This window comes from Pan paniscus, chromosome 9 (assembly GCF_029289425.2).
Source record: "Pan paniscus chromosome 9, NHGRI_mPanPan1-v2.0_pri, whole genome shotgun sequence".
Lineage (NCBI taxonomy): Eukaryota > Metazoa > Chordata > Mammalia > Primates > Hominidae > Pan > Pan paniscus.
In genome coordinates, this window is record NC_073258.2 from 108,954,088 (window position 1) to 108,981,355 (window position 27,268).

Sequence of the window (27,268 nt, forward strand, 5' to 3'; positions counted from 1 at the left end):
TAGAACAACTAGGCAGAAGATCAATAAACAAACAGAAAATTTAAACTGTAAAGCAACTAGACCTACCAGATAGCTATAGAACATTCCAGTCAAAAACAGCATAATACACATTTTTCTCAAGTGTACATGGAACATTTTCCAGGGCCGACCGTATATTAGGACATGAAATAAGTGTCAATAAATTTATGAGATGCAACTAAAGCAGTGCACAGTGGAAAATTTACAGCTATAAACACCTGTATTTAAAAAAGAGATGTCAGGCATGGTGGCTCACGCCTGTAATCCCAGCACGTTGGGAGGCTGAGGCAGGCAGATCACCTGAGGTCAAGAGTTCGAGGCCAGCCTGGCCAACATGGTAAACTCCGTCTCTACTAACAATATAAAAAATTAACTGGGTATGGTGGCAGGCGCCTGTAATCCCAGATACTCAGGAGGCTGAGGCAGGAGAATTGCATGATCCTGAGAGGCGGAGGCTGCAGTGAGCCAAGACCATGCCACTGCACTCCAGCCTGGGTGACAGGGCAAGACTCCATGTCAAAAATAAATAACTAAATAAAATAAATAAATAAATAAAAAGATAAGCCAAGCATGGTGGCATACGCCTATAATCCCACCTATTTGGCAGGCTGAGGCAGGAGAGTACCATGAGGTGAGGAATTCAAGAGCCTGTGTCTAAAAACATCTCTTTAAATTAGGTAGGTGTGCTGGCATGTGCCTGTAGTCCCAGTAGTTCAGGAGTTCAAGGCTGTAGTGAACTATGATCGCGCCACTGCACTCTAGCATGGGCAACAGACTGAGATCTTGTCTCAAAACAAACAAACAAACAAGTAAACAAAAACCTTAAAATTTAAAATCAATTACCACATTGGGCCAGGCACGGTGGCTCACACCTGTAATCCCAGCACTTTGGGAGGCCAAGGCAGGCAGATCACAAGGTCAGGAGATCGAGACCATCCTGGCTAACACGGTGAAACCTCCTTTCTACTAAAAATACAAAAAATTAGCTGGGTGTGGTGGCAGTCGCCTGTAGTCCCAGCTCCTCGGGAGGCTGAGGCAGGAGAATGGCATGAACCTGGGAGGCAGAGCTTGCAGTGAGCGGAGGTCACGCCGCTGCACTCCAGCCTGGGGAACAGAGTGAGACTTCATCTCAAAAAAAAAAAAAAAAAAAAAATTCAATAACCTCATCATCTACCTTAAGAAACTAGAAAAAGAGCAAAGCAGAAGGAAATAAGCAGAGTATACATAAATGAAACAAAAATAGAGAAAAATGAATAAAAACAAAAGCTAGTTCTCTGAAAACGTCAACAATGTTGACAATTCTGTAGCTAGACCAACCGAAAAAAAAAACAGAATACTCAAATTATACTAGATCAGAAAAGTAAGAGGGGATATTACTATCAATATTATAGAAATAAATGGGAATGTAAAGGAACAGTATGAACAGTTGTTATCTCAACAATTTAGAGAATCTAGATGAAATGAGTAATTCTTCGAAAGACCCTCATGTAGCTTAGATGTTGCTCCTGCTAAATCTCACTTTGAATTGTAATCCCCAATGTTGGAGATGGGGCCTGGTGGGAGGTGTTTTGGCCACAGGGGCAGATTCCTCATGCCCTGGTGCTATCCTTGAGATAGTCAGTTCTCACAAGACCTGGTCATTTAAAAGTGTGTGACACCTCTTTCTCTCTTGCTCTCACTCCTGCCATGTGAGAGTCCAGCTTCCCCCTTCACCTTCCACCATGATTGTTAAGCTTCCCAAGGCCTCCAGAAGGCAAGCAGATGCCAGCACCATGCTTCCTGCAAAACCTAAAGAACTGTGAGCCAATTAAAACCTCTTTTCTTTATAAGTTACCCACTCTCAGGTGTTTCTTCATAGAAACACAAGAACAGACTAATAGACCCAAACTACGAGAACTGACTCAAGAAGAAACAGAAAATCTGAACAGACCTATAACAAGAAATGGAATTTGTAATAAAGAAACTTCTCACGAGGAAAAGCCCAACTGGGATCAAATGCCCTCACTGGTGAATTCTACAAAACATTGAATGAAACACCAATCCTTTACAAACTCTTTTTGAAATAGTAGGAGAGGACTTCTCAACCCATTCTTTTAGACCAATATTGCCCTGATACCAAAACAAGAGAAAGACATCACAAAACTACACGCCAATAATCCTCATGAAACTGGACATGGGAGCTGGGGTCAATGGCTCATGCCTATAATCCCAGCATTTTGGGAGGCCGAGGCGGGCGGATCATGAGGTCAGGAGATTGAGACCATCCTGGCCAACATGGTGAAAACCCATCTTTACTACAAATACAAAAATTAGCTGCGCCTGGTGGTGTGTGCCTGTAATCCCAGCTACTCGGGAGGCTGGGACAGGAGAATCGCTTGAACCAGGGAGTCAGAGGTTGCAGTGAGCCGAGATCGCGCCACTGCATTCCAGCTTGGCAACAGAGACACCGTGTAAAAAAAAAAAAAAGAAACAAAGTGAACATAAAAGTCCTCAACAGGGTGGGCACAGTGGCTCACGCCTGTAATCCCAGCACTGTGGGAGGCCAAGGCAGGAGGATTGCTTGAGCTCAGGAGTTCCAGACCAGCCTGGGCATAATGGCAAAATGCCATCTCTACAAAAAATACAAAAGTTAGCTGGACATGGTGGTGTGCACCTGTGGTCCCAGCTACTTGGGAGGCTGAAATGAGAGGATCACTTGAGCCTGGGAAGTCAAGGCTGCAGTGAGGCATGATTGGGCCACTGCACTCCAGAATAGGTGACAGAGTGAGACCCAGTCTTCAGGAAAAAAAAAAAAAAAATCCTTAACAAAATACTAGCAAATCAAGTCCAGCAACATATAAAAACAGTGATGCACCATGACCAAGTGGGATTTAATGCAGTAATGCAAGGTTGGTTGAATAAAAATAAATCAGTGTAATATACTATATTCCTAACGTAAAAGACGAAAGTCACATTATCATGGAAAAAGAACAACTGAACAAAATCCAACCAATCTGGGCAATATAGTGAGACCCCCATCTCTGCAAAAAATTAAAAATTTAGCTGGGTATGGTGGCATGTGCCTATAGTTCCAGTTACTTGGGAGGGTGAGGTAGAAGGATAGTTTTAGTCTGGGAGGCTGAGGCTGCAGTGGGCCATAATCATGCTACTGCAGTCCAGCCTGGATGACAGAGTAAGAACCTGTTTCAAAAGCAAAGCAAAACAAAACACAACAAAACACTACCAAAGAAACCAAAAAAAACAAAATCCAACACCCTTTCATGATAAAAACACTAGAAATAAAAAGAAATTTCCTCAACCTGATAGAGCTATCTATTAAAAAAAAAAAAGCCAAGTAACATCATCTTCAATGGTTTAAAATTTAAAGCTTTCCCCATAAGATCAGGGAAAAGGTAAGAAGGTCTGTTCTTGTCATTTCTATTCAACATTGCATGTATCCTCTAGCCCGGGCAATTAGGAAAAAACTTGAAATAAAAAGCATCCAGGCCGGGTGCGGTGGCTCTCACCTGTAATCCCAGCACTTTGGGAGGCCGAGCTGGGCGGATCATTTGAGGTCAGGAGTTCCAGACCAGCCTGCTCAACATGGTGAAACCCCGTCTCTACTAAAAATACAAAAATTAGCCAGGCGTGGTGGTGCCTGCCTGTAATGCCAACTACTCAGGAGGCAGAGGCAGGAGAATTGCTTGAATCCGGGAGGCGGAGGTTGCAGTGAGCTGAGATAGTGCCACTCCACTCTAGCCTGGGCAACAGAGCAAGACTCCGTCTCAAAAGAAAAAAAAAAAAGCATCCAGATTGGAAAGGAAAAAGTCAAGATTACCCCTATTTGCAGATGACATGTCTTATATAGAAAATCCTAAGGAAGCCATAAAAAAAAAAAAAAAAAAAAACTATTAGAGGCCAGGCACCATGGCTCATACCTATAATCCCAGCACTCTGGGAGGCCAAGGCAGGCAGACTGCCTGAGGTCAGGAGTTCGAGACCAGTCTGGCCAACATGGTGAAACCCTGTCTCTACTAAAAATACAAAAAAATGAGCCAGGCATGGTGGTGTCCACCTTAATCCCAGCTACTAGGGAGGCTGAGGCAGGGGAATCACTTGAACCAGGGAGGTGGAGGTTGCAATGAGCCGAGATGGTGCCACTGCACTCCAGCCTGGGCAACAGAGCGAGACTCTGTCTCAAAAAAAAAAAAAAGGAGTTAAGAAACCTCCCTGGGTGGGGCATGGTGGCTCATGCCTGTAATCCAGCACTTTGGGAGGCCGAGGCCAGCAAATCACCTGAGGTCGGGAGTTCGAGACCAGCCTGACCAACATGGAGAAACCCTGGTGCTACTAAAAATACAAAGTTAGCTGCACAAGGTGATGCATGCCTGTAATCCCAGCTATTCCGGAGGCTGAGGCAGGAGAATCGCTTGAACCCGGGAGGCAGAGGTTGTGGTGAGCCAAGATTGCGCCATTGCACTCCAGCCTGGGCAACAAGAGCGAAACTCTGTCCCAAAAACAAAACAAAACAAAACAAAAACTATTAGAGCTAATAAATGACTTCGACAAGGTTGCAGGATACACAGTGAATATATAAAAGTCAATAAATCTCAATGAACTACCAAAAATTAAGAATGCAATGCTAGTTACAATAGCATCAAAAGAAATAAAATACTTAGGAATAAGTTTAACAAAAGTAAAGGACTTGCATACTAAAAACTGGAAAACATCACTGGAGGAAATTAAAGACCTAAATCCACACAAAGACATACTGTGTTCATGGACTGAAAGGTTCAATATTGTTAAAAACTCAATACTCCCAAAATTCACCGATACATTCAACACAATTCCTATCATAATCTCAACTGCCTTTTGTGCAGAAATTGACAAACATCCTAAAACTCGTAAGGTAATACAAGGGGGCTGGAATAGCCAAAATAATCTTGAAAATGAAGAAAAAGTTGAAGCACTTACACTTACCAATTTCAAAACTTACTGTAAAGCTACAGTAATCCAGACGATGTACTGGCATGAGGTTAGACGCACAAATTAGTGGAACAAAATAAAAAATCCAGACCTTTCTTATTTATCTAGTCAACTCTGAAGCATGGAATCCAGACATTTATGGTCAGTTTATTTTTTTTCAGAGACAGAGTCTTGCTCTGTCACCCAGGCTGAAGTACAGTGGCTCAATCATAGCTCACTATAACCTTGAACTCCTGGGCTGAAGTGATCCTCCCACTTCAGCCACCCCAGTAGCTAGGACTAGAGGCATGTACCACCAAATAAATGCCCAGCTAATTACTTACTTATTGGTACAGATGGGGTGTCTCAATATGCTGCCCAGGCTGGTCTCGCTCCCCTGGCTTCAAGCAATCTTCCTGCCTTGGCCTCCCAAAGTGTTGGGATTACAGGGTGAGCCATTACAGCTGGCCTGCATTTTTCATAACAGTGTCCATTAATGAATGGACAAACAAAATATGGCATATTCATATAATGAAATATTCAGCTATAAAAAGGAATGAAGTACTAATACCTGCTACAACATGGAATAATGCTGAAAACATTATGCTATGTGAAAGTCAGACACAAAAAGCCAAATATTCTATTTCATTTATGTGCAATGTCCAGGCAAGGCAAATGTATAGATACAGAAAGTAGATTTGTGGTTGGCAGAGGACGGGGCAAGGGGGAATTGGAAGTGACTTAATAGTATAAGGATTCTGTTTGGAGTGATGGAAATATTGAAATTACTGGTGATATCTGCACATTATGAATCCATAAATATCCTGGATTTTCACACCCTGAAAAACAACGAAGTTTACATTTTGTAGTATGTGCATCATATCTCAATAAAAAAATATGATTCCAATTTTTTTTTTTTTTTGAGATGGAGTCCCGCTCTTGTCACCTGTGCTGGAATGCAATGGTGCAATCTTGGCTCACTGCAACCTCTGCCTCCCAGGTTCAAGCGATTCTCCTGCCTCAGCCTCCCAAGTAGCTGGGATTACAGACGCCTGCCACCATGCCTGGCTAATTTTTATATTTTTAGTAGAGACGGGGTTTTGCCATGTTGGCCAGGCTGGTCTGGAACTCCTGACCTCAGGTGATTTGCCCGCCTCGGCCTCCCAAAAGTGCTGGGATTACAAGCGTGAGCCACTGCACCCGGCCTATGATTTCAAATTTTTAATGTGTCGTATGAGGTTCTACTTGCTTTGTACCCTAATTTCCTCTTCAGCCTATGTTTTGCCATTCTATCGCTTCCAGCCAAACTGGTCTTTCAGTCCCACAGATACACATTGATTATATTTCAAGGCCATTGTTTATTCTATTTCCTTTGCTTGGGCAGCTAATCTTTTCTTAACCTAGCTATCTTCAACTCATTCTTCACAGTTTAGTATAATTACTCCCTATTCCCTACTATTAAATATTCCCTTATAGGTATTACTTAATACTTATAAGTATTCCCTTATACTTTCCTTTGAAGTACACTTATCTCAGTGCTGGCATAATAGTAAGTATTTGTTAGCTACTGAAATTATAAGTGGGAGCTAAAGGATGAGAACACACGGGCACATAGAGGGAACAACACACACTGGGGCCTATTGGAGGGTGAAGGGTGGGAGGAGGTAGAGGATCAGGAAAAATAACTAATGGGTTCTAGGCTTAACACCTGGGTGATGAAATAATATGTACAACAAACCCCTATGACACAAGTTTACCTATATAACAAACCTGCACATGTACCCCTGAATTTAAAAGATAAAAAAAAGAAATTATGTCTAACGTCTCTTCCAACTTTATAAGGTTCTACTCTCTTCACCTGGAACTGTATCTTTAACCAGGTCCAACAGGTGAAAAACCTAATAAGGTGGCCTACAAAGTCATTATACACTAAGGTTTTAAAAAGGAAAGGCAAGGATATGGTCATCTCCTTACAGGCAATGCCCTAGCTGTGATTTGGGAATCAACTCACCACTCTCTACTTGTAGTTGATGAATCTGTTTTCCAACCTCTTCCTAACTAATAAGAAGAAACAAACAAATATACAAATCAAAAACCAAAGGCATTGTGTTTTGGAGAAAGCATTTGGATATCTGAAAAAAGCTTTATCTCAGATTACATGACTTCAATCTTCCTATCATTGAACATCAAACCACAGATGTGAAATTAATTAGATCAAAGATACACTGCAATGTTTTCTTCCCTTTTTGTGAAAACTAGCTGGCTGAAAAGTAATTTTTATGATGGCTGGCTTTCTGACAGTTATAATATTTGGAATAGGTGAGTTAGCTGTTACTAGCTTTTTGTAAACACAAAAATTTAAAACATCTACAGACTATTAGAATCACCTTAAAATTAGGACGGTTGGAGCTTTTTCCTCATATGCTTCAAGATTTAGATTGAACACCTCAAATATACTTCCTTTTCATGGTGGAGTTTCAAGTACTTATCACCCTAGATGCCTTCAGTCACTTGGGGACTTCTGATAGATGGTGGTATTAACATCTACTATAGATTTGCAGTAGATTTTTATCTATCTTAAAGTAGATTTGCTTTCCCCTAGACCATGCATTCTCAAAAGGAGTCATACTGCCCTAAGAGGGTGAAAATTGGTTCTGGGGCAGGGAGGAATGAAGAAAATCTCCCTCTTTTTATGCATAAATCACAGATACACATGATATATAAACATATACAATACATTCATGACACTAAAACATTAAACTTTCGTGTGGGGAGGAGGGTCAGGGGAAAAAAAAAAGCCTAAGAAGATTCCTTAAAGTTGTGTAATGAAATGAAGGTTGAGAAACAATGCCCCAGACAGAATACAGTGATACACAGTAAACCTTTTTCAGAAAAATATTGTCATTTGTGCTAGCATAACCTGGAAAGGAATCATCACAGATAATTCATGGCATTTCATAAAACATTATACCTCTGTATAGCACACACATAAGATGGGGCTGTTAAAAGCTAGATTACCTCTATAATAAGTGTTTAAGTTATAATGCATCTCAAAATAGTAATATCTAGGATACATTATCTTCTGCTCTTAACAACATGCCCCAACTTTGGCAATCTTGAGTTCTCATTTTAGATTAGATTTGATGTATTCTGGTTTACTTTTGTCCCAAGAGTTCCAAAATAATGTAGTAAATAGTTGACTACTCTCATGTTCACTGATCATTATATAGCAAGTCCTCGAATACCATCATTTTGTTCAATGTTTTTGTTTTACTGCTGATGAGGGAAAAAAATCAATTTCCGGCTGAGGACACTGTATATGTGGAGTTTACACATTTTCCCCATGCCTGCATGGGTTTTCTCCAGGTACACGTTTCTTCCCAAACTCCAAAGATGTGCATGTTGTTAACTGGTGTGTCTAAATTATTACAGTGTGAGCATGAGTGTACGTGGGTGTGTGAGTGCTCCCTTCAACAGAATGACATCCTGCCCAGGGTTAGTTCCTGCCTTGCACCCTAAGCTGCTGGGATAGGCTCTAGCTACCTGCAACCTTGAAATGGACTAACTGGGTAAGTAATTATCTTGTTTTTATTAATCCATCTTAAATGTATATATAGCTTACATGTATTTCAATGTTTAATATTAGAAGTGTTTTGGACTTTATTTACAAGTGTGGTGATATTTTTGTGACCAAAAATATGCTGAAGAAATTCTTGTATATATCAGTTAGCCTATGGTAAAATTAGTTTGATTATATATCATTTTGCTTAAAGTTGCAGTTTTCAAGAACCTATTGAATCTATTAAATTAGGCCTTACTATATATATATGATTAGTATCTGCCTACGAAATGTTTATTTATCATCATTAAGTATCTGACTATAACCAATTCTCAGTCAGGTAACAGGAAATTTTAGGCACAAATTAGTTCTAAATCTCTGGTGTTAGATGAATGAAAATCCAAATATGATGAAAATACTGGCTGGGCACAGTGGCTCATGGCTATAATCCTAGCACTTTGGGAGGCCGAGGCGCGTGGATCACTTGAGGTCAGGAGTTCCAGACCAGCCTGGCCAACATGGTGAAACCCAGTCTCTACTAAAAATACAAAAATTAGCCGGGCGTGGTGGTGAGCGCCTGTAATCCCAGCTACTTGGGAGGCTGAGGCAGGAGAATCACTTGAACCTGGGAGGCAGAGGTTGCAGTAAGCCAAGATCTCGCTGCTGCACTCCAGCCTGGATGACAAGAGTGAAATTCTGTCTCAAGAAATAAATAAATAAAATAGAAAATACAAACTGGGCACTAATCATCTCTTATCAGTATAATACAAATCGTTATTCTACAACTAATATTAGTTATTACTGTTTTTTCCTTTTATTCCTAAAAACAACTTAAGAATAAAAGAAGAGTATTTTTTTGTGTAAACTTACTGACAAAGGTCCCTGAATAGTTAAGAAAGTATGCCTGAGTTTCCTTCTTAACATAATACTATCTTCAGCCTACTTTTATTATAAGTGGAGGTGGTAATGAGCAACTAAATGAATTGAAGGGGAAACAACCGAAAAAGAGAAGAAAGGATAAGATCCTAACTATATGAAGGGTGTTTTTTCTTCCTACTTGTAGAGAGGGAAAGATAAAAAGAGAGGTTTAAAGCAAGCAAGAGATAGTAAAGCACGCTATGTGAAAACATCTCCTTCACATATTTTATTATTTCCCTAGAAAGATTAGTAATTTAATGTTCTTTAAGCATGCAAATAATTCTTAGGAAGCCTTACCTTATGTTGTCTTATATTACTAGATCCACAAATAACAGGGACAAGGTTTCTGTCTATAAAGTTACAATTTACTTGGAGATAGAAGATATATACACAAATAACTGTAATGCAAAGCAAAAATGGTAAGAAAATAGAGCTGACTTACTTCATGGGAAGGGAGGGGCTGGAGAAACCACTACTAAGCTTGGAAATTATGTGATGTTTGAAGGTGCAGATGAGTTCTGAAGGATGGTTGGGAATCCCAAAGAAGCTGACACAAAGTATATATGCAAGCATATTTTGGGAACATGTCCAGTTTGGATGCAGCACAAGGTTTATGAAGGGTAACAGTTGGAGATACAACAGAAAAGACAAAATGGGTAAGGATCATGAAAAGTTTTAGACAGCAATGAGTACATATGTTATTAAATAAACAAAGGGGAGTGTCATAATCAGAGCCATACTTTTGCAAATGTTTTATTAAATATCTATGTTTTGGTGATATAAAGGTGAATAGAACCAGCAGCTCTTGACCTGTTAGGGGTGTGTCAGTTCTGGTCCTGTTTGACCTCAAACACGTTCTTGACCCTTCTGTCGCTCTCTACTGTATGACATAAAGCTTGACTCTATATAGGCAATGTTCCCCAAGCTCTTCTGTCGGCCTGCTACTGGCTGGGCTCAGTAAATAGGAAGCACTGGTGGGAGGCTGGAGGGCAGGAGGAAGCAGCCATATTTTTCCCCCATTCCCTTTCTGCCTCAGTAGTCTCCTCTAAGACTACCACTCCCTCATCAGACAAGTCTTCCACGTTCCGCAGTCAAACCAGCCTCTTGGTTGCTTCCTCTCTCCTTATCCTTCTCATTAGCATAGTGGCTTCCTACTGTTGCTAACCACTGAGATGCCTTAGCTGTAAGCTGCTGGGCGTCTTAGCTTTTCTCTCACCAGTGTAAACGAATTCTCTCATTAAATCTTTCCATGTTAAATACTCAGAATGGTTTCTACTTTTTTTAATGCATGCTGTCTCATACAGGAGGTAACAAATCTATTCAAGAAAACCTTCACAGATGATAGTTTTGGGGACTCCCAGAACTCTTGAAGCTTGTCCATTCATCCATGACTAAGACTACTAATAAAACAAAAAACCAAGTAAGTTTCAAATTGGGAAGATGAAAAAGTTCCAGAAACTGATGGTAGTGATGGTTGCAGAAAAATGTCAATATAGTTAACACTACTGATCTGTACATTAAAAACAAACAAAAACAACAACAACAACAAACTCATTGTTTTGGGCTTTAAGAACTATACATTTTTAAGTGGTGAATTTTGTTAGTATATTTTATCAAAAAAAGTAAACACACATCTACAATGAGACATGATAAGGTTGTAACAGAAGTACAATGCTATGGCAACATTTAAGAAGTACTGACTGTACTTGCTGAATGAAGTTTCAGAGATCAGGCATGACCTGAACCTTGAATACAAGTGTACTAGGAAGACAAAGAGAAGTAGAATACATACAAGAATATTCAAAGAAACTTCAATTCGTTTGGCATGTCTGCAGCATAAAACAGATGTTAGGAAGTTGAGATCAAGTTGGAGAGGCAGGTAGGATCAGTTCCACAGAGCACCTTGAATAAATGGATAAAAACTGAACTGATGGCCCAGAGGCAACAAACACTTTGATGTATTCTGGCCCACACAACATTTTGTAAAATCCCAGCAAGGCAATAAGGGCTACTTAAGTGGAGTAGTGAGATGCAATAGTCAGAGTGCAGTATCCTGAAGGATAAAAGGTAGGTGAAGAACAGCAACTAAGTGGAATTCATTGTTCTTTGAATAAATTTGACTTGTGAAAGGGTGACACAGAACATAACACAGAATGTTCTGTTTAATGGGTGTCTAACGTCTAGTGGGGTCCAGAAAAGTGTTTTTCTGTGTGTATGTTTAAGAGTTTAAAAAAACCTAATTATCTGAACACTAAGGGGAGAAAACTTAACTTCTCTATGTTCAGCAATTGGCACAGTGTTTGGAACATATTAGGCACCCAAAGATTTGCTAGAAAAAAACATTATGAAGGGACCAATAACAAGAGGAGCTGAAGATGGCGAGGGGGTACTGATAGGAAAAGAATCATGAGTAAATAATAAACCTGATATGAGAAAGATATACACGATATATATCTATTTAAGATGTAAAACGATAAACGACAAAAGTAAGAGCATTAGGCATGGGGAGGCTTTTTTGTATTGTATACTCCTGCCCATTTGAAATTTTTAGTAAGAATAGAATTATCTCAACTTTCAGAATAAAAGGTATAGTGTGAAAGCTTCAGGGAGATTTGTAACAACAGTAAATAAAATGAATTGCGAGGACAACTGTCTGGGAAGCCATGACAGAAGTCCAAAAGAGAAGTAATGGCAGGCACATTGCGGGATTGGTGGCAGTGAAAATGGAATGTGAATGACAAAGATTTTTAAGATAAGAAAACCATGGCTGGCGTTTTTTGTCCATTAAATGAAAAGCAGGAAGTCAGCAGAGTAGCTGGTTTGTGGAGAAAGAATACTCACAAATTGATGTGAATTATTTCAATTAGAAAATGATACTGCTTTCTTAGGACTTTCTTAACTAGGGGTGATTCTGCCCTCCAGGGGACATACTAGCAATATCTAGAGACATTTTCGCTGATCACAACTGGGTAAGGGTAGGGTGGGGAACGGGTGTCCTACTGTAATCTAGTGAATAGAAGCCAGGAATGCTGCTAAACATCCTACAATATTTGAGCACAGGATAGCTCCCCACAATAAAGAATTATGAGGCCCAAAATGTTAACAGTACTGAGGCTGAGAAACTATGTTTAAGACTATAGTTACCGAAACTCAACTAGATTACCAAACTGCCAAAACTCAGGATTCTTAAGCAAAAGATTAATCAGACATTAACAAAACATTAAACTTGTCATTATGTTTCTTCAAAAATGGATGGTGGAACCATTTCCGTTTAACGTTTCCTGCAAAATGTGCTTATCAAGAGCCCTGCGCAAATAACATTTTTGTGGACAGCGCTGGGCATTTAAAAGAGGCACAAGACAAATGGGTTTTCCGAACAATAAAATAATGGTAGTAATGGCTGTGAATACTATGGGAGGTTTCATCACAGATGCTTGCTATTTACTTTTAGGGACGTCGCATACGACGTCCGTAAATTACTGGCTCGGGTTTTGAGCTTTACCTGGCTCTCGTCCCCTGTAGTACAATCCTCTTTATTCTTTCAGGGGACAAACAACAACAAAACCCGTCTCTCACACAGACAATACACCCTGACAGACAAGTGACCCACAAACCATCCCTCCTCAAATGAAGGTAAAACTAGGGCTAGAAAGCGTTCAACTAATTTAAGGCAATTAACCCTCTGAAATTTTTCGCTGATCAAAGGAACAGGAATTGCTGTTTTAAAATATGCAACTGGCATTTCACACCTCTACACTGGACGACGTATTGCGTGGAGGATGGAGAAGGAAGATCACCCCTACTCCCAAATTCGTAGTTATAAGGGCGGGTTATTAGAAGGGCGCCAGGAAGGTCTCTCTACAAAGATGGGGGGCCGGGGAACTCCCTATTTGCCCTATCTTGGTCCCAACACTGAACCAAGGAAAGTGCGCCCAAGGTTGAAGCACACGCAATCCGTCCGTCATGCAGACAAATGCTCTTTCAGGGGTCCTAATTAAGTGTGGAGGCCTGACTTTCCTTCCGAATCCGCCCCAGGTGTTCCACCCCGAGCTTCCCCTCGGCCTTCCCCTCGCCACGCAGCCTCTGAAGAGAGGAGCATCTACATACAAAGAGGCTTAAACTGCCCAGAACCTCCGAATGACGAAGAATCACCGCCAGTCTCAACTCGTAAGCGGGGAGGCAAAACCCCAAAGCTTCCCTACCCAGGGAAAACCTTTGGCCTCAAAGGTCCTTCTGTCCGGCATAGCCGGGTCCAATAACCCTCCTTTCCGGGTCCGCGCTTACCCAATACAAGCCGGGCTACGTCCGAGGGTAACAACATGATCAAAACCACAGCAGGAACCACAATAAGGAACAAGACTCAGGTTAAAGCAAACACAGCGACAGCTCCTGCGCCGCATCTCCCGGTTCCAGTGGCGGCACTGAACTCGCGGCAATTTGTCCCGCCTCTTTCGCTTCACGCCAGCCAATCGCTTCCGCCAGAGAAAGAAAGGCGCCGAAATGAAACCCGCCTCCGTTCGCCTTCGGAACTGTCGTCACTTCCGTCCTCAGACTTGGAGGGGCGGGGATGAGGAAGGCGGGGAGGACGACGAGGGCGAGGAGGGTGGGTGAGAGCCCCGGAGCCCGAGCCGAAGGGCGAGCCGCAAACGCTAGGTCGCTGGCCATTGGTGGACATGGCGCAGGCGCGTTTGCTCCGACGGGCCGAATGTTTTGGGGGAGTGTTTTGAGCGCGGAGACCGCGTGATACTGGATGCGCATGGGCATACCGTGCTCTGCGGCTGCTTGGCGTTGCTTCTTCCTCCAGAAGTGGGCGCTGGGCAGTCACGCAGGGTTTGAACCGGAAGCGGGAGTAGGTCCCTGCGTGGCTAACGGAGAAAAGAAGCCGTGGCCGCGGGAGGAGGCGAGAGGAGTCGGGATCTGCGCTGCTGCCACCGCCGCGGTTGATACTACTTTGACCTTCCGAGTGCAGCGGTAGGGGCGCGGAGGCAACGCAGCGGCTTCTGCGCTGGAAAATTCAGTCGTGTGCGACCCAGTCTGTCCTCTCCCCAGACCGCCAATCTCATGCACCCCTCCAGAGTGGCCCTTGACTCCTCCCTCTCCTCACTCCATCTTTCCTGGCCTCTCTCCGGGTTCTTAGCGGACTTGGCCAGTAACCTCCTCCTTTTAAACGCCCTGAATTGAACCCTGCCTCCTGCGCATCCTCTTTTCGTGTCACCTTAGGGTTCAGATTTAACTACGCGACTTGACTAGTCATCTTTTGATCTCTCGTATTTAGTACTTTTAGTCAGCGAGCATGTATTGATATTTCAACTTCAACCTCGCGGTTAAGAGCTTGGGCTCTGGAATCATACGGCTGGAATTGGAATTCTGTCAGTCGTGTGGCCGCTCTCTACTGTCTTGTGAAGATAAGTGAGATAATCTTGACCTGTGGTGAGCACTCGTGAGCGTTAGCTGCTGTATTTACCAGGTACAGATAAGACAACTACAGTGGATGATAATGTATGTGGTGATAGGGGAGTACTCTGATGGTAGAGGAGTGACTTTGGTTCTCTGCAAACTCAGCCTGAGACTATCAATTCAGTTTGTGGTGAGACCTCTCAGTGTTACCTTGGCAGATGGTAGAAGCCTTCCAGATGGAAGGAAAAATGCGTGTAAAGGCACAAAGTGTAGAAGGACCCTGAAGTTCCAGAGTGAGGCCTGGCATTGAATGAAATATATTTTGTGGGTTTTCAGCTGCTGAAGTCATAGGAATGGATGAGACCAAGAAAACAAAGCTGTTTTTGAGGTATGAGCGGAAGAAGAGGTATCAGGAGACTTTCGAAACAGTCATAACGGAAGTTAATATGATCATTGCTAACATTTGCTGTGTTTCAGGCACTGTAAGCATGTATATGGGTCCTTACAGGGACTCATAGAGGTAGGTACTAGTATTGTTTTTCCTTTTATCATTGAGAAACTGAGGTTTGAAGAGATTAGTGAACTTGCTCTAGATTATACAGTTTGTAAGTGGCTGAACCAGGATTTGAACTAATACAATCTGACTACAGAGGCCACACTCCTTAGCACTAGAAAAGAATGGCATGCCAAGGGCAGAGTTATTTCTAGGAAGATGGGATATAAGCGTCATTGTCAAGTTGTGCAAAGGGGTCAACTTGGTTGAGATCTAAAAAGGAACACTGAATTCGTCAATTCAGAGGCTCGTAGGAAGTAGGAAATCCTTATCTTTTCGTTTGAACCTTGAGTGGAACCCAGATATTCTGGATTAATGTATAAATGAAGTTCATCTTTATATGGTGACACTCATACTCTAGTTGACTACCTAATAGTTCCTCTGCCTTCTTTCAGTTCCGCCAACATACTGTGTTCTTTAACATTGTAGAACCCTTTGGCTATAAGCTAGTCTCCTTCCCTGAAGTGTTGGTCCTCTAGCCCTTTTTTTGATTGGCACCAGTTAGTTCAGATCTTGGCTTTATTATAAACTCCTCTGAGATATATGTTCCCTGACAGTTTATCTAAAATGATTCTCTCTACAGTTATTTTCTATTACTGTGTTTTTGTTTCCTCAGAGGCATACATCACAATTTGGAATTATGCATTGGTTTATCAATTTACTTGTTTATTGTCACCCTGCTGCCCAGATATGACTTCATGAGGGTAGGATTTGTATCTGTTTAGTTCATTATTTGTTTAGCTATAAGTAGTAAATATTGTTTGCATCTATCAGTGAATGAACATCTTCTGTTTATGTAGATAATACTGAACTGTTTTGTTTTCTTCAAAGTAATCATTAAGAAGCTGAAGGTAAGAAAAACAAGTTCAAGGAAGTCACACCATGGGGAAAAAAAAGTCAAGTTTAGGGCTGCCTCTTCCGGGAAGTGTCAAATCTTTAGTATATTTAGGAATAAAGGTGCCAAACCTTATGGTTCTTTGGATATTGCTAAGGTATTTTCATTGGTTAGATTACCAGTTTCATTTTCCTTATTGACTCAAGAGGGCTTTAAACTGAGATTGAAGAAGTAAGAAGATTCCTAGATAAAACCATAAGGAATGGAAAAACAAAAATGATAATACTTGTCCACAGGAAGTATATAATCAAATGAAAAGAACTCAAATAACAATCTGTAATCTATAGCAGAGTAAAGCGGAAGTTGTAACAGTGTTGGGGGATGGGGGAAGTCAGAAGAACCACCAGTGAATACAAAAGGAGAAGAGAATCAGAGCCATCTGCTAATAAAATGGGTAGTCAGCTCTTTTTGTTTTTTTTGTCTTGTTTTGTTTTGAGACAGTCTCACTCTGTCGCTCATGCTGGAGTGCAATTGCGTGATCTCAGCTAACTGCACTTTCCGCCTCCTGGGTTCAAGTGAGTCTCCTACCTCAGTCTCCCCAGTAGCTAGGATTACAGGCACATGCTACCACACCTGGTTAATTTTTGTATTTTTAGTAGAGACGGGGTTTCACGATGTTGGCCAGGCTGGCTGGTCTCGAACTCCTGACCTCGTGGAACACCCACCTCGGCCTCCCAGAGTGCTGGGATTACAGGCATGAGCCACCACGCCTAGCCCCGGTAGTCAGCTCTTACTGAGAATATTCAAAGACAGGGCATTCATTTTGTAGGAGACATTCCTTCCTTCATAGGAAGATTGGACCTGGTCTTTTAGTTCCTCCCAATTTTGAGATTCTGTGAGATTGAATCGGGGCAGAGAAACATACTTGATCTTGAAAGATTAAGTAGAATTTAGATGGATGGATAGGAGAAGGACTTTCCCTACCTTTTTACTTCTTGAGATATAGGTATGTGTGGGTATAATATACATAAATATATGTATTTTTTCTCTGTTTACAGACATTCATAGTTTAATAAAAAACTTCTTTGTATTATATAAAGGTTTAGATCAGAACTAGTGAAACAGATGCTGTTTCTTTTTTTTTCTTTTCTATTTTACTTTAGGTTCTGGGGGTAGATGTGCGGGTTTGTTACATGGGTAAATTGCATGTTGCTGAGGCTTGGTGTACGAATGATCCTGTCACCCAGGTAGTGAGCATAGTACCTGATAGGTAGCCCTTCAAACCATACCTCCCTTTCTTTCCGTCCCTCAAACAGTCCCCAGTCTCTGTTCTTCCCATCTTTGTGTCCATGTTGAAATGCTGTTCTTACTACATTTTTTTGAAGGACATCAAAAGAGAGTTTGATTATATCAGAAGCCCCCAAAAGAAGAGAGCTACTCAGTGGAATCAAGGCATAGTAAAATATAGTTGATCCTTGATATTTGCAAAGGATACCACCATAGCATAGAATTTGCTTCATTTCCTTTTAAAACAGAAATGTCATTTTACTCCTATTGTTATGTGTTAAATAAGAACCTTAATACCAGTTGAGATGGAAGTGGTAGTCAAAGCTTACTAGCTCTGATAACCTCCTACTTATCAGCTCCAAAGCATGTTTTAAGCCTTTGGCTCAGCAAAATGACATGTCTCTCCATATAAGCAAGAGTGCTTTTTTTTTTTTTTTTCTTTGAGACGGAGTCTTGCTCCGTCACCAGGCTGGAGTGCAGTGGCGCGATCTCCGCTCACTGCAACCTCTGCCTCCTGGGTTCAAGCGATTCTCCTGCCTCAGCCTCCTGAATAGCTGGGACTACAAGCGCACACTACCACGCCTGGCCAAGAGTGCTTTTAAATAGTTCATTGTCAATGTTAAATCCTTGAGTGCTCATTTCCTTATTTACCTGGCTGTTTTCTATTCATCTTTCATGTCTCAATTTAAATGTCATGTTTCTTTGGTCTCAGAGTAATAAAAAGTAAATATACTTCCCCCATCTCCCGCCCTGACAGAGCCTTCCTGTGTTGCCCAGGCTAGAGTACAGTGGCTCGATCTTGGCTCACTGAAAGCTCTGCCTCCCAGATTCAAGCGATTCTCCTGCCTCAGCCTCCTGAGTAGCTGGGATTACAGGCGCGCGCCACCAAGCCCGGCTAATTTTTGTATTTTTAGTAGAGACAGGGTTTCACCATGGTGGCCAGGCTGGTCGAACTCCTGACCTTGTGATCCTCCCATCTTGGCCTCCCAAAGTGCTGGGATTACAGGCGTGAGCCACTGCGTCCAGTGTAAATTATACTTTTATTTTAATCCTGCTACTACTGCAAGCAAGGCAAACATTTTTGTGTTACAGCATTACTTGTATAGATTTTAAGAAAATCTCATTTTAAATACGGAAATGTTAAGAAAAATTATTGTGCCTTTGACCAGAATGTGCCTCTAATTGTACAGTTAAATCTAACTATAAATACTGCAGTATAAAATAATTATATACACATTTTTTCACACCTCTTTCTCTCTATATATGCATATATACATATACATATATATACCTATATGTATTTTTTTTACAGACAGTGATGTGTGTTCTGAAATTGTGAACCATGAGTCTAGTACTTAATGATCTGCTTATCTGCTGCCGTCAACTAGAACATGATAGAGCTACAGAACGAAAGGTAGTAAATTACTTAAATTCAATTTTTCCTTGAAATAAGTGTGATTAGTAACCCATTATTATTTCCTTTTTATTTTCAGAAAGAAGTTGAGAAATTTAAGCGCCTGATTCGAGATCCTGAAACAATTAAACATCTAGATCGGCATTCAGATTCCAAACAAGGAAAATATTTGAATTGGGATGCTGTTTTTAGGTATTCTATTCAAATTTATTTTACTGTCTTTATTTTTCTCTTTCATATTTATTTCTGTTGTGATATTATTTTTGTGTGTAAGTCTTAACATTTATCTTTGCTTCCTATATATCATTATGCCTTGCGTATGAATTTGGCATTTAATATTTATCCAAAACATAATTTTTAAAGGTTGTTCATATAGAAACTTAAAAATTATAAATTATTTCTTCAATAAAATGTTTTAGACATATCTCACTCAAAATTGAGAGAGAATTTCTTTCATTTTAGTTAGTTCATAAGACTTCAGATTAGAGGAAAAAATTATAATAAATGTTTGGATATTACTTTCACACCTTTAAATATTACTCTGATTATAAGTAAATGCTGTGTGTTAAATTGTAATAAAACAAGTAAAAGGAAGATTGGAATACTTGTGTATGAATTTGGTTAAAAACAAAAAATACCTCGAACAATGAAAAAACACAACTGATTGCTGGACAGGAGTGGCAAACAGGGTTGATGCATTTTTACATTGAGACATCATTTTCAACCGTGAAATCCATTTATAACTAGAAACAGATTGTAAGGATTAGGAAAGATGAATAAAGTATTTTAAATACTGAGAGTATTAAATAAACTAGAAATAACATTTGTAGTCAAGAGGAAGTGTGTATTTAGTTGTCCTTCAGTGTTTATGACAGATTCTGTTTTATTTTTAGCTCCTGTTTGGTATTAGATTGACTGTTACAGATTTGAAAGCATATAAAATGAAACATGCATGCTGTTTTTCCTCTGATTTTCTAGTTTATTTTAAATACCACAAATATAATTATAACCTGAAGATGAATACTATTTTGTATATGCTGATCTGGTAGGTCAAATATGCACCCAGCACTCCTGGCTAGTTATGAATATCTTCTAGGCAGGCTTAATTTAATGGCTGGCAACATTACCAACTGCCTAAGAAAGAGGTAGATCCTCTACAGAATAACAGAAGGAGTTGAGAGAGGATTGAGAGGGTCCTTACTAGCATTGTAAGCTTTTAATGACAAATTTAGAAAACAGGCAGTAAAGCAATAGAAAGTCATAGAAGATTAAGAGCTTTGCAGACCAGACATTAAATTGGTCTTGTAGGAGTTAGGCCTTGAAAGAGAGATTTAATTGTTTTATTTGTTTTTTTCAGCTGATGTAGTAATCTAAGCAAGGTGGTTTAAAAGTTGCTCTTTGTGATGGCATGAACAGCTTTTGAAATTATTATAATTTAAGTATTCAACGAGTTTCTGAAATTGCATTTTGTTTTCTTGAAGATTTTTACAGAAATATATTCAGAAAGAAACAGAATGTCTGAGAATAGCAAAACCAAATGTATCAGCCTCAACACAAGCCTCCAGGCAGAAAAAGATGCAGGAAATCAGTAGTTTGGTCAAATACTTCATCAAATGTGCAAACAGAAGTAAGTGATGTTATAAATTATAAATAAATGGCTTAACAGATTACTATTGCATGAGTTTTTTTTTTTTCAGATCATTTTAAGGACTTAACTGTTGCATAAGTTTGTTCTAAATATAATAAGATAAAAGTTGAGTGTAAGTACATATAATGATTTTTATTTTTATTAAAAGGTTTTTTTTTAGGGCTAGTCAAGTGAAGCAGTGGGAGTGGAGAAGGAACAAAGAAATCTGTAACTGGTTGTGATCAATTCGTTGTAAACACCACTGCACTCAGGCCAGCCTGATTTTTAATATTACAAGTTCAAATATTTGGGGAAATTTATGCAAGCATAGAATGACAGAAATCTGAGGATTGAAGGGATTTATTTATTTAAGAGATAGGGTGTCACTCTGTCACCCAGGCTGGAGTGCAATGGTGTGATGATAGCTCACTGCAGGCTGAAGCTTCTCTGTTCCTAAGTGATCCTCCTGTCTTGGCTTCCTAGTAGCTAGGACTACAGAAGTGCATCACCATGCCAGGCTGATTTTTTTTTTTTTTTTTTTTTTAAGAGGTGTTATTTCACTGTTCTGCCCAGGCTGATCTTGAACTCCTGGCCTCAAGCAGTCCTCCCCCTGCTCAGCCTCCCTAGTTATTGGTATTACAGATGTGAGCCACCATGCCCAGTGAAGGAATTAAAAATTACTGTTTTAACTACCCAGTCTTGGATGCCCTCTCTACATCCCTAGCCTTTAGGTAGAAGTGCAGTCTTCATGATTGAATATACTTTCAAGGCTTTCTTTTCCATCTTTGAATAGCATTAACAGTATTAAAAACTGGCCAGGTGCAGTGGCTCATTCCTGTAATCCCAGCACTTTGGGAGGCCAAGGCAGGCAGATCACCTGAGGTCAGGAGATCGAGACCAGCCTGACCAACATGGCAAAACCCCGTCTCTACTAAAAATACAAAAATTAATTGGGCATTGTGGCGCACGCTTGTAATTCCAGCTACTTGGGAGGCTGAGGCACTAGAATTGCTTGAACCCGGGAGGCAGAGGTTGTGGTGAGCTGAGATTACGCCACTACACTCCATCCTGGGCGACAGAGCGAGACTGTCAAAGAAAGAAAAGTATTAAAAACCTGTCTTTTGTTACTGCTTCTCCCTTCTGAGAGTATATCAAAAACTCCTATTTATGTTTTTAGTGTGACATCCTTAGAGCTGTTTGAAAGTAGCCACAATATTTCCTAAGTCCTCATCTCTAAAGTTCATAATCTCACTTTCTTCAGCTCACGTGACCTAGGTTTTATGCCACTCTCCTCTGAATATTCTTCACTTTAATTGTCTGTCTTAAAGTGTGGGCCTCTACTTACAGGGAAGAGGCCAGAAAAACAAACAAAAAAGTGTGGGACTCATTTTTTTTAATACAGGCTCTTGCTCTGTAGCCCAGGCTGGAGTGCATGCAGTGGTGCGATCTTGGCTCACTGCAGCCTCCGCCTCCCAGGCTCAGGTGATCCTCCTGCCTCAGCCTCCCAAGTAGCTGGGACTATAGGCATGGGCCACCATGTCTGGCTAATTTTTGTATTTTTAATAGAGACAGGGTTTCACTGTGTTGGCCAGGCTAGTCTCAAACTCCTGACCTCAAGTGATTTTCCCGCCTTGGCCTCCTGAAATGCTGGGATTACAAGCGTGAGCCACTGCACCTGGCCAGGACTCAATCTTTTAGGTATATTCTGATTAGTACAGAGTGAAGCAATTCTTGCTTATGTTTCATTCTGTACTCTTACTGATTAATTCTAAGATCATGTGAGCTTCCTTGGCTGTCAGAACCAACACTTAACTGACATTTTACTTGCTATGATTTGAGGAAAAAAACAACCCCCAAAAATATTTTTTTCTCCTGATGAGCCAAATAGTTCCCATCTTTAACTTGTACAATTAATATTGTGAAGAGTTGATTTTTCGGAACCAAAATGCAGGATCCTGGCAAGCTTTTGTAAGGAAATGGGCTTTACACATACTGAAAAGCTAGAGGCAGAAGTGCGTGTTCAGGGACTCCTGGGCTCTTCACAGATAAGGATGTTGCTTTGGATACCAACTCTTAATTTAAGAATCAGGAGTGTGAGGCGCGGTTGCTCACACCTGTAATCCCAGCACTTTGGGAAGCTGAGGCGGGCAGATCACCTGAGGTCAGGAGTTCGAGACCAGCCTGGCCAATATAGCGAAACCCCATCTCTACTAAAAGTACAAAAAATAGCTGGGTGTGGTGGCGGGTGCCTGTAATCCCAGCTTCTCGAGAAGCTGAGGCAGGAGAATTGCTTGAACCTGGAAGGTGGAGGTTGCAGTGAGCTGAGATTGTGCCATTGCACTCCAGCCTGGGCAACAAGAGTGAAACTCTGTCTCAAAAAAAAAAAAAAAAAAGAATCAGGAAAGCCCCCAAATTGGTAAATATTTAGTAGAAGTATGCAGATTATTAGTGAATATTTCAGATTGGTGGTATGAGACTTGAGTCCAAAGAATAATGGTTTAGTCAATTTTCTACCTCCTCTGAGATGCCAGTTTGTGTGGATAGCTTCAACCCCTTGTCAGAGACTCCAGCAGAGACAAAGGAAAACTACACCAAAATATTCTGCACTCACTTTTGCTCTGTGTAGTAGCTTTGTATCCAGTAAAATATTTTATTTGCTAATAATGCTGGGATATAGTAGGTACTTACTGAAAGAGTGAATGAGAGAAAGATAACATGTCAATTTTGTAGCCCACCAGAAAAGTTTGCAATGTGTACAGTAGTTTTGCCTTGCAGTGAACAAACCTTTTAATTGCAACATTAACAATGGAGATTACATTTGAAAATGCATCAGCCTGTTGGTTTATAAGAAAGAGTTGGTGAAATTATCAATGCTGGTCATGTAAGTAGTTGAAAATTTGTTTTTTTATTTACGGCTTCCTTTTCTTTCAAATTTGACTTTGTTACTTAAACCTTTTTAATATTGGGGCAAAACCAGGGAGTTACTGTTCCCTCACCCCACTTCAGCTGTTTTTTTTGTTTGTTTGTTTGTTTTTACGAAAAGATTGGAGGGTTGATGGAAATTTAACATATGTCTAAACTTTGCCATTCTTGCTTAGCATTGGTATCCAAGGTATGATGAAAGAAATAGAGATTAGAAAAAAAGAAGTAAAAGGCAGCTGAGAAGAAACAAGTAAGCAAATATCGTTGATTTCTCTCCTTTTTTTTTTTTTTTTTGAGACAGAGTCTTGCTTTGTTGCCTAGGCTGGAGTGCAGTGGTGCAGTCTTGTCTCACTGCAGCCTCTTCCTCCTGGGCGCAAGCGATTCTCCCATGTCAGCCTCTAGAGTAGCTGGGACTATAGGCACACGCCGCCAGGCCCGGATAATTTTTGTATTTTTAGTAGAGACGAGGGTTTTGCCATGTTGGCCAGGCTGGTCTCAAACTCCTGGCCTCAAGTGATCTGCCTGCCTCTGCCTTCCAATATGCTGGGATTATAGGTGTGAGCCACCACACTCACACACCCAGCCTACTGTTCATTTCTTTTCTTTTTTTTTTTTTGAGACAGAGTTTTGCTCTTGTTGCTCAGGCTAGAGTGCAATGGCGCCATCTTGGCTCACTGCAACCTCCGCCTCCCGGGCTCAAGCGATTCTCCCGCCTCAGCTTCCCAAGTAACTGGGATTACAGGCATGCCCCACCATGCCCAGCTAATTTTGTATTTTTAGTAGAGACGGGGTTTCACCACATTGGTCAGGCTTGTCTCGAACTCCTGACCTCAAGTGATCCACCTGCCTTGTCATCCCAAACTGCTGGGTTTATAGGCGTGAGCCACTGTGCCCACCCTGTTCATTTCTTTATGTTAGCATTTGTCTGCTTTTGTACAAAGCTTAAATAGAGTCTAGATAGTGCAAAACTCAGCTGCGAAAAATGTTAAGTTCCATAAGATTCCTGAAAGTCTGTGTAAGTAGGCTGGGCACAGTGGCTCATGCCTCTCTAATCCTAGTACTTTGTGAGGCCAAGTCAGGCAGATTGCTTGAGCACAGGATTTTGAGACCAGCCTGGGTAACATGGTGAGACCTCATCTCTACAAAAACACAAAAATTAGCCAGGTGTGGTGGTGACCACCTGTAGTCCCAGCTACTTAGGAGGCTTAGGGAGGAAGATTGCTTGAGCCCAGGGGGCAGTGGTTGCAGTGAGCCACGATCATGCTATTGCACTCCAGTCTGGGTGACAGAGTGAGATCCTGTGTCCAAAAAAAAAAAAAAAAAAAAAGTCTCTGCAGGCAACTTAGTTGTACTTTTAAGAAAGATTTGATCCCAGAAGTTTGAGACCAACCTGGGCAACATAGGGAGACCCCATCTTTACAAAAACTAAAAAAATTAGCTGAGTGTAGTGGTGCTTGCCTGTAGTCCTAGCTACCTGGGAGGCTGACATGGGTAGATCCCTTAAGTCCAGGAGGTCAAGGCTGCAGTGAGTCATGATGGGGCCACTGCACTCCAGCTTGGGTGACAGAGCGAGATATTCTGTCTCAAAAACAAGCAAAACTATGAAAAAAAAGTCAACATTTCTTGAAATACTTCTCATATTTGGTAGAGGAGGGAAATATATTGGGATAAAGGACATAGGAAGATAGGATTTTATTATAATATTAATTTCTGTAGTTATTCAACACAAATTAATTTTTATTGAGCGTTTGCTATTAGGGCAGTCACTGGGCTTTTACGTCAGAATATAGAGATTAATTCCTTTCCTTAAGGATCTAATCATACAATGGATGTTTTAGATTAGAAAAATGTTACAAGGACTATAAGAGAAATGCACAGGGTACTAGAAAAAAGGATCACATGGTTGTGCATTTCATAACTGGACAATGCCTACAATTATGAAATGAGCCATAAGTGAAGATGATTTTGCAGTTGTATCAGTGTATATTTATTTACCATAGCCTGTGAATATAACTAGTTTCATCATAGGAAAACCCTAATCCAGAATATATTCATATTTACATGAGTTGTGTTCTGCTCATAGTTATGGCAATTTTAAGATTGTCAGTATTGAAAAATGGCATTTCTGCTGTGACGTAAATATAATTTACTGAAAATGATAATTAAATTATTTTTAAATGTAATTTTGTTACCTTCAAGAATATGTGTGTAGTCATGCCAAGTTTTCAGAATCTCTAGTAAGTAAATAACATGCTGTTAAAAATGACACAGGTACAGGGGTCAAGCACAGTGGCTCATACCTATAGTCTCAGCACTTTGGGAGGCCAAGACAGGAGAATCCCTTGAGCTCAGGAGTTCAAGACCAGCCTGGGGAACATTGTGAGAGATTCTGTCTCTATGAAAAATTTAAAAAATTAGCTGGGCATGGTGGCACAACATCTATAGTCCCAGTTACTCAGGAGGCTAAGGTGGGAGGATCCCTTGAGCCTGAGAGGTTGAGTCTGCTGTTGGGTGTGATCATGCCACTGCACACCAGCCTGGGTGATAGAGCGAGACCCTGTCTTAAAAAAAAAAATTACAACCTGAGGTGTTTGTATGCCATAAATGCTATTATAGGACTTAGAACTAATTTTGCTTTCTAAGGTAAATATTCTCCTTGTAATCTTATGTTATTCTAATAAATTCATTCTTCATAAAGAGTGCCAAAAAACTTGGGATCATTTTTGGTCTAACACCAGAAATTGTGAATTATTAAGGTTATAATTGTTTAAGAATGATTGCTTTTCGAGATGAGCAGATCACTTGAGGTCAGGAGTTCAAGACCAGCCTGGTCAACATGGTGAAACCCTGTCTCTACTAAAAGTAGAAAAATTAGCGGGGTGTGGTGGTGCACGCCTCTAGTCTCAGCTACTTGGAGGCTGAGGTGGGAGAATTACTTGAACCCAGGAGGTGGAGGCTGCAGTGTGCTGAGTTTGTGCCACTGCACTCCAGCCTGGGTGACAGACCAAGATTCCATCTCAAAAAAAAAAAAAAAAAAAAAAATAGAATGATTGTTTTTGCTATATATTCCTATAAAACAGGCGTTGGCAAACTTACTGTGTAAAGAGGCCAGATAGTAAATGTTCTTGACTTTATAGGCCATGTAGTCACCTCTGTCTTAATTACAAAAGCAGCCATAGACAATAAGTAAATGAATGGTTGTGACTATGTTCCAATAAAATGTTATTTGCAAAAAAAAAAAAAATGAATTTTGCTTGGGGCCATAATTTGCCAATTTCTTCTCTACAAAAGAAGTTTAGTTAATAGTAATTTCCCAAATGGAATTATTTAAATAGTTGCCATTCCAAGTGTCTTATTTTTGTTCAAATTTATGTTTTTCTTTATTTGTTTATTTTGAAATAGGAGCACCTAGGCTAAAATGTCAAGAACTCTTAAATTATATCATGGATACAGTGAAAGATTCATCTAGTGGTGCTATTTACGGAGCTGATTGTAGCAACATACTACTCAAAGACATTCTTTCTGTGAGAAAATACTGGTGTGAAATATCTCAGCAACAGTGGTTAGGTATGTTTTGAAGGTTGTTGTTTGTGAATTTTTCCTCATGAAATGAAACTTCACCAAAGAAAGCACTCTGTCTATATCTGTCTATATCCCCCAAGTGACCTGACAGTTTAACAGTACTTTCGTACAATTATATGGTTATCGAACTGACCCTTAATTTTTATTTATTATGTAGCTTCTGAATAAAGTCATGAATAATATATCAGGTGCCTGATATCAGAGCTGGAATT

General features: G+C 40.5%; 2 protein-coding genes across 6 annotated transcripts in view; one reads left to right on the plus strand and one right to left on the minus strand.

Moving 5' to 3' along the window:
* Positions 1–13,982, minus strand: part of LOC100983381 (protein NPAT) — a 65,596-nt gene extending 51,614 nt beyond the window's left edge. Inside the window, exon 1 of one of the 4 annotated variants that reach the window (XM_008953739.6) lies at positions 13,724–13,982. In XM_008953739.6, coding sequence (XP_008951987.3) covers positions 13,724–13,760 — 37 coding nt within the window. In that variant the 5' untranslated portion in view covers positions 13,761–13,982. The remainder of the gene's footprint in view (positions 1–13,723) is intronic. The other 3 variants (XM_003828343.6, XM_055094795.2, XM_055094796.2) reach the window with 3 other exon arrangements.
* A 12-nt stretch (positions 13,983–13,994) lies between these two features.
* Positions 13,995–27,268, plus strand: part of ATM (ATM serine/threonine kinase) — a 146,784-nt gene continuing 133,510 nt past the window's right edge. The window contains exons 1-6 of one of the 2 annotated variants that reach the window (XM_055094794.2): positions 14,275–14,906; positions 16,006–16,093; positions 18,824–18,925; positions 19,005–19,117; positions 20,407–20,552; positions 26,877–27,041. In XM_055094794.2, coding sequence (XP_054950769.1) covers positions 18,854–18,925; positions 19,005–19,117; positions 20,407–20,552; positions 26,877–27,041 — 496 coding nt within the window. In that variant the 5' untranslated portion in view covers positions 14,275–14,906; positions 16,006–16,093; positions 18,824–18,853. Of the gene's footprint in view, positions 14,907–16,005; positions 16,094–18,823; positions 18,926–19,004; positions 19,118–20,406; positions 20,553–26,876; positions 27,042–27,268 lie in introns of both variants that reach the window. The other variant, XM_057299233.2, reaches the window with a different exon arrangement.